General features: G+C 41.3%; 1 protein-coding gene across 1 annotated transcript; it reads left to right on the top strand.

The window, feature by feature from the left end:
* Positions 1–1,066: 1,066 nt before the first annotated feature.
* On the top strand, positions 1,067–2,962 carry LOC310777727 (serpin A3-5-like; the record flags this gene model as incomplete). Its single annotated transcript, XM_083638098.1, has 5 exons — positions 1,067–1,757; positions 1,854–1,924; positions 2,100–2,296; positions 2,524–2,668; positions 2,768–2,962. The coding sequence occupies 5 exons, from the start codon at positions 1,067–1,069 to the stop codon at positions 2,960–2,962; spliced, it is 1,299 nt and encodes a 432-aa protein (XP_083494224.1).
* Between the last annotated feature and the right edge of the window lie 4,362 nt (positions 2,963–7,324).

Here is a 7,324-nt window from a genome sequence, read left to right as displayed (position 1 = left end):
TCTCCAGTTCCTTGGACGAATACCCAATTCGTTACAATACATTCACACAGGCTGTGTATTTATTTGGGTTCAGTGGAATTGATCTATTAATCACACTTCATTCTTTTCTAAGGGTGTGCCTGATCTTTCACAGAGAACAATAGGATGATTGGTTGAAGGAAATGGTGCTTGAACTAAATTGCAAAAGCCATTGTCTTTTATAATGAAAGGACATCAAGCATTTTTTGAACGAGTTTATTACCTGGATGTTGACACAACCTGAACACTTTTCAGCAGTTGCATTTTGAAATCATGGCTACATGCAACAGGTGATTTCACGGATTAGCATACCTTCAACCAGAGAGGGAAGTAATCAGTGAAATCACCTGGGTCCTGTTAAGTTGGGTCACAGCAAATGGGCTAAGAGCAAATTAATTAATGCCAGAGCCAATAAGATGTCAAACAAGAATGTCAGAGTTTAGTTGTCCTCATCAGGCTCCCTCTTCAGCCTGTGGTTTGGTTGAGGAGACATAAGCTCCGGTCAAAGTAAGGAATTTGATTAAGATTGAGATAATGAGAAGTCTTGGCAGGATTTATTTCATCTTTGTTGCTAAAAGTCATAGACAGTATGTTTGACATCTTCAATTTGAGATCTAAGTTTTGAGGCTGAATTGGAAAATGATCACCATCAGTATTTATTAAAATTTGTTAAAAGGAAAAAAGAAATCTTAAGATTTGTCGCTCTAGGAGTTTCTTGCAATGAATGGGGTCATTTCAAATACACATGATCTCAATTAGAGATTTACAACAAATTGATTACAGTACCATCTGAAAAGTGACTGCATGTGTGAAGGACGATGTTTGCTAATAGCAAAATGAGCAATGTTGAACTTTTGAACTTTTGTTTTAGTTCACCATGATGCATACAGCCTTGGGGATCTGCATCGTATCAGCGGTGGTCTGCTTGGGGAGAAGTTTTCCCAGTGGATATTATGCCCATGAAGATTATGCTCAGTCACCTTCACATCTCGATGGTCATTCTTACTGTATATTTGTCTCACCTTTTTACTGCTGCTATGATGTCCAAATGTCCCCTTGGGGATTAGTAACACTACCGACCTACTACTATCAGTATACTGAACCTACCTACTACCCCTACATTGAACCTACCTACTACCACCACCACCATACTAAACCTGACCATACTAAAACTACTAAACCTGACCCTACTAAAGCTACTGAACCTGACCCTACTAAACCTGACAACAGTGCCAGAAGCCTGTCACTGGTGACTTCAGCCAACACAGATTTTGCTTACCGTCTGTACAAGGAATTAGCAGCTCAGGCGGACTCACAGGGCAAGAACATCTTCTTCTCACCAATAAGTGTGACCACTGCCCTGGCTGCCTTGTCTGTGGGGGCCCGGGAGCAGACCCACCAACAGCTTTTTGATGGTCTGGGCTTCACCAGCTGTCTACTGAGGCAGACGGACGTAGATCAGGCCTTCCATTCGCTCCTCTCCATGACATCTCAAGACGTGAGTGCAGGAACTGCTGTGTTCCTGCACAACACCTTCAATCCACGGCCTGAGTTCGTGGAGGTCTTGAAGCAGTCCTACCTTGCAGATGGCTTCACTGTCGACTTCACCAACAGCACAGAGAGTGCTGCTATCATTAATGGGTACGTGGGGGAGAAGACCAGAGGGAAGATTGACAAGCTGGTTGAAAACCTGGATCCTAGCACAATCATGTATCTCGTCAGTTACATTTACTACAAAGGTAAGAGTTTGTATGAAGAAATGTGCTATCTATTATTTCCAGGTTCTTTAAATAAGATGCACTGAGAAATGTATCAACCATCATTTCTGTCAATAGGAAAGTGGGAGACTCCATTTGACCCCAAGAACACCAGGCAGGAGGACTTCCATGTTGATGAGCACAACAAGGTTCAAACTCACTGCCTATTCAGAAATGCTGTTTCAATAGTTATGCTAGCAATCACTGCCCTACACCTCTAAGAGCACACACGTTTGACTTATGTGTGATTTCATTATGCGTCTTTGGTGCTGGTCCTCTTTTCCCTGGAAGACGCGTAATGCATGCTCAAATGTCATCTTCTAGGTTCCAGTCCAGATGATGTATCTGGAGGAGACCTTTAGTTTCTACTATGACCAGGAGATTTCCACATCAGTCCTTCAACTACCCTTAAGTAACAACAACTCCATGCTTCTGTTGTTGCCTGACACGGATTTGGCTGGGTTGGAGGTTGCCATCTCCCAGAGCCATGTCACCAAATGGCTTAAATCTATGAAGCCCAGGTTAGAAGAGCCTATGTCTACTCACACCTGAACCTCAAGCTTTTGTGCTGGAGACAGTATCATCAATCTGATGTACAGCTATGTGGTCGGTGGCTTAGTAACAATACTTGTGATGTTAGATTAAACACTTTTTGGGGACATTCTTCTTTTGAAGAAATTTCCAGGATTACCGGTCCTACAACTGCAGTGTAGAATGTCAATTTCACTTTGCATATCTCTGTCTTTAGGCAAAACAAAGTATTTCTTCCCAAGTTCTCCATCAAGACCTCCTACTCCCTGAAGGACGTGTTGAGTGGAATGGGAATGACGGACATGTTTGGTGATTTAGCAGATTTCAGTGGTATTTCAGAGGGGCAACTGGTCGTCTCAACGGTAAGAATGGAGCCTTAATGGTCAGATTATATCATATGAATGTTAGCGCGCACATCCTTCCTTCTTTCCTTCCACCCTTGATCTGACTGCGTCCTGCAGGTTGTGCACCAAGCCAGTTTGGATGTAGATGAGGCTGGAGCCACCGCTGCAGCTGCTACAGGGATTGGTCTGGTGGGACTGGCCATCCGGGAAGTCCCCGTCTTGCGGTTCGACCGTCCATTCATGGTCCTCATCATCAAGCCCTCCACAGAGAGCGTCCTCTTCATGGGCAAGATTGTCAACCCAAATATCTGAAGAAAACACCTTGTACTCGCTCAAAACTCAAGACGTCAATCAGATAATAAATGCTCACACAATTATTTTGTGGTCCCTTAATATTTTAAGTACAAACATTCTACTTTTTTTTCTAAAGGTAACGAAGCAAGGTTATTAGTAAAAGGATAAAATACTATTAACTGTACTCGTTTGGCAAATATAGTTTAACGAGTTGTCCATAAACCACTATCGGCTCTCATCAGCTTATTTTTCTGTGCTGTATTTTGCAATTTCAGGTCGCCATTGTAAATAATTTGTTCTTGATGACTTACCTGGTTAAATAAAAATAAAATATGGGAGGGACCTCTCCAACCTCATGTCATGCTTATTGCAGGTAGAACTCATAACAGATTTGAGATGGAAACATCTTACTGCAAAATGGCAATCATCCCTACAGCAAAGTCTACCAAGAAGTCAGTTCTTCAAACTCAAATGAATGTCATAGGATTTTATCACTTATGAAACCTACATTTTTGGAACTGGGTTATTGTGGAGGAAAAATATCCACTGCAATGCTCTGCCGATTCATCAATAATTAGATATCCGTTTTAAATGTTCATAGGAGGTTTTCTTTATTTCCACAATCATCTCTCCGTGCACGGAGGTCTCCTCTTGTCTACATTTGACAATGCAAGAGCCCCGCATTATTGTTTACTTCACATCATATACTGAAACTATCGATGCCCGCCCCTCTCCGTGGAGGGCAGTTCTTTCCATTCATCCATGTAGCTAATCTAATGTTCACTGGAATACATAACAAATCCAGTCTATAGTCACAAGACACAGGTTCCCACAGGAACCTCTCATAGACACTTCCCAAAACAAGACATATGTTCTCACAGAAACTATTCTGTACAGCAATCTCCTGCAATGACTGAAGAACACAGTTCACAAAATACATCTTAGAAGGGCCATAATTACTAATCAATCAATCAATAAGCACTTGATCGATAATTTTCCATTACAATTCCACACTTTTGATAAGAATAAATCATTATTATCAATATTAAAAATAAATTATTGACAACAAACTATAAGTTCAAACACAGTCAAAGAAAACTAACATAACTATTATCCTTAACTTATTAGAAAAAAATGTATCATCTCACACATCTATATAGATTAAAATTTCCCTATGTGTTCACAATCACAATTAATAAGTCCTTCATTTCGGTTACTTACTTAATACTTAATACATACTTATGTTACAATGTATAATTTGCTCAAATCAAACTCTTAGTTATGCTAATATCAAATCAAGCATGATTATTTACCCAGGATTTCATAGCATAAACAAAGTGTGTCAGAGGTCAATGGCCTTTTTTATTGTTCCACACTTTTTGGCATATTTTTTTTTTTTTTTCTCTTAAGAACACAGTTTACACATTTCTGGTAATTGGGCTTCTGTTCACTGGTGTTGGATTTTGGTAGCCGAAGTCAGAGGCGGCCCCTCCACTAAATCGTTTTGGCCCGCCTCCCACTTCGTCCTCCACCATCCACTCATATCAGCAAGCCGCTATTCACATTTCATATAAAAACATTCAAATTAAGCCCTACTTGGTAGTTTAGAATATGTTTATATTCATTTAACACACAATTTGATTAATTACCCCCAACCCTACTACAATACACAATTTACTCAACCTACAGAGCACATAGTCAGATTAACCTCTTTGTTTTGGGTTCCCTTCCAAGCATCCGGCAGACATACATCCCAAGTCGACTTTGGCATGTACTCTGCTCAAAAGCCGGGAAACAAACCCGCAACCTATCAGCTCACAAGTCATCTTACAAGTCCAAGTCATGTCTCAAGTCTTTGTCCTCATCTCCGCTCTCTAGTCACACTGGAGTCCATTATTTCCTGTCTAACTGGTGTACATTAACATTCCCTTCAACGATCACACACCTTTCACCGTTCCAAGGCTTCACTCATTCACACTGTGTTCACACTCCCCCTGTCTCCTGTGGTTCCAAAACGCTTTTTAATACACATGATCACAGTTTTTTACACAAACCACACCAAGTACGACTCTCAGCATCTTACTCGCCAGGGGGAAACCGTCACGAAGGATGCACTCGCCCGAGTGCACCACGCTGTCTGTCCTTCGCCATTCATCCGGTCTGTCCTCAAACTTTCGCATGTGTGTGTGTGTATGCAGAGACTAAGCTAATTGCGCTGGTGAAGGATGTGGGAGGCTGGATCTCAGCATCTGGCATTGGAGATCGTCCCAATCCACTGTCCAATCTGATTGTCTCAGTCTGCTTGTCCATCTGATTGTCTCAGTCACACAGGCACACAAACACATACACAACAAACAACAAAAACTTAAAAACAAAACAAAAAACAGACACAAAAACAAAAGCTGCTTACCCCCTTTGACAGATGCGTTATATAACGCATGTGTCAATTAATTTAGCAGTTTTTCTATGTACTTATTTTTTAGAGAGAGACACCCTTTAACTTGTCTCTGCCTCTCTCACTCCTCTTGGGAAATGTGTGTGCGCTATGCACTGTGGTTATCTTGCACCGTTTCAAGGCTTCAGGCCGAGAAGCGGGGGGGGAGAGAAATCTCAGTGTGTTCACAAACATTTACCTTTTCGCTTGGCAATAAGGGTTTTCCAAGCTAAACACTCACTTTTCCTAAAAAAAACATAACTTCTATTAAACAATACTGTACTAATGCATAAAAGTACTTTTGCTCTGTGTGCATTGCATGTACATAATGTATGCAGTGTGTGATTCTTTACTAAAACAATGGTTTGTCAAACAGCTGTAACATGCAAATGTTCAAGTGTGTCATTACTTATCTGCTCATAATTGGTGTCTTTGGAGCAAGTTCTGCTGTGAACTCCTCCACCCTCAACTGGCTTGCGTCTCCGGCCGTGTCAGTCTCTCGCCTGCGATTGACCAGCGCCTCACACCCTCTCCGCTCCGTCTTGATTCGCTTCGTTGAGTCCTCTCCGCTGTTACTGTCCAGGTGGCGTCAACCTCCGGGCCAAGCCTATGAATCGAAAACTCCACGGCAGTCATATATTCTTTTACAGCAAGCAAACCACTCATATTGCATTTCTGTAGCCCGTTTACACCGGTGTGGTGAAACACTTACACGGGAGGGAGAGATTTTACTCTCTCCCATTGCTGGCCGCTAGCTGCGGTGTTCAGGGCTGTAGTGGCTGCTGGTACGGATGCTGCTGCCGGTTCCCTGGCTGAAGCCTGCCCGGAGTGTTGATCGTCTCCGCTGGAGCCTGGACTGCTGGTGGTCCTCAGTGTAGTTGAGCCTGGCGCTGACTCTCAGTCTGCTACATGATGGTGGTGAGGCACGGGTCAATTTCCAGGTTGAGACCTTTTTAAGACACATTAAGAGACACTAGCGAAAGATTAAACTCCTCACATGATAATTGAAAGTGTATGTATGTATGGTATGTATGTATTGCTTCTGGCAGACATACTTTCTTTTCCCCTTCATAATAAATGTGTTGCTGTTGTTTTCTGTGGTTTTTCAAAACCACCTAGGCCATAACTTTTATACAGTCTATATTTCCCTCTAAATGTGGCGTGTAGGTCTGCTTGAGACAAATGTGCTTTCCTGGTGTGTATTTCGACCTCTGCAAATACAAACCCATAGCTCCTCATGAGCTTTCTCTAAACAGCTGTGGTTTTGTTTGTGTGTGCGAAATCAAAACCAATACCTTATGATATTACCAATAAAAACAAAATAACAACCAATCCCTCTTTTGTAGGCAAGTATGGGTTAAAATAAAAACACACTGTGGATCCACATTACAAAATAAACAACCCCGTTTGTCCCCTGCCGGCCGGCTTATCTACACACATATGAACGTTTAAGCCCCAAAATAAAAAGTTCAATTTGAACGTTTAGCCCCTGTTTAACGCTTGGATCCCAAAACAAAAAGTTCAATTTGAACGTTTAGCCCCACAAAAAAAGTTTAACTTGAACATTTAGCCCCAAAACAAAAGGTTTAGCTTGAACGTTTAGCCCCAAAACAAAAGGTTTAGCTTGAACGTTTAGCCCCAAAACAAAAAGTTTAGTTTGTGATTTTTCTTCCTCTCATTTTTCTCATTCAGAAATTTCTCATTCATATCTCAGTCATTTCCCATTCATTTCCCATTCATTTTTTTTTCTTCCTCAATGAGCCTCACTGCTCAGTTTCACCCACACTCTCCCCTTTTTTTATTTCTTTTTTTTTGTTCAAAGGAAAGAGACCTTTTGAAAACAACTTTTCTTTTTTTCTCTTTTTGCAAATGAATGGTAAGAATTTTCCCAATGCTTTGACTTTGCAATTGTATCCCTTTTATTATAACTACATATACTTTATACC

The sequence above is a fragment of the Poromitra crassiceps genome, assembly GCF_964638095.1.
Source record: "Poromitra crassiceps genome assembly, chromosome: 6".
Taxonomy (NCBI): Eukaryota; Metazoa; Chordata; class Actinopteri; order Beryciformes; family Melamphaidae; genus Poromitra; species Poromitra crassiceps.
This window is presented reverse-complemented; position numbering and strand designations above follow the sequence as displayed.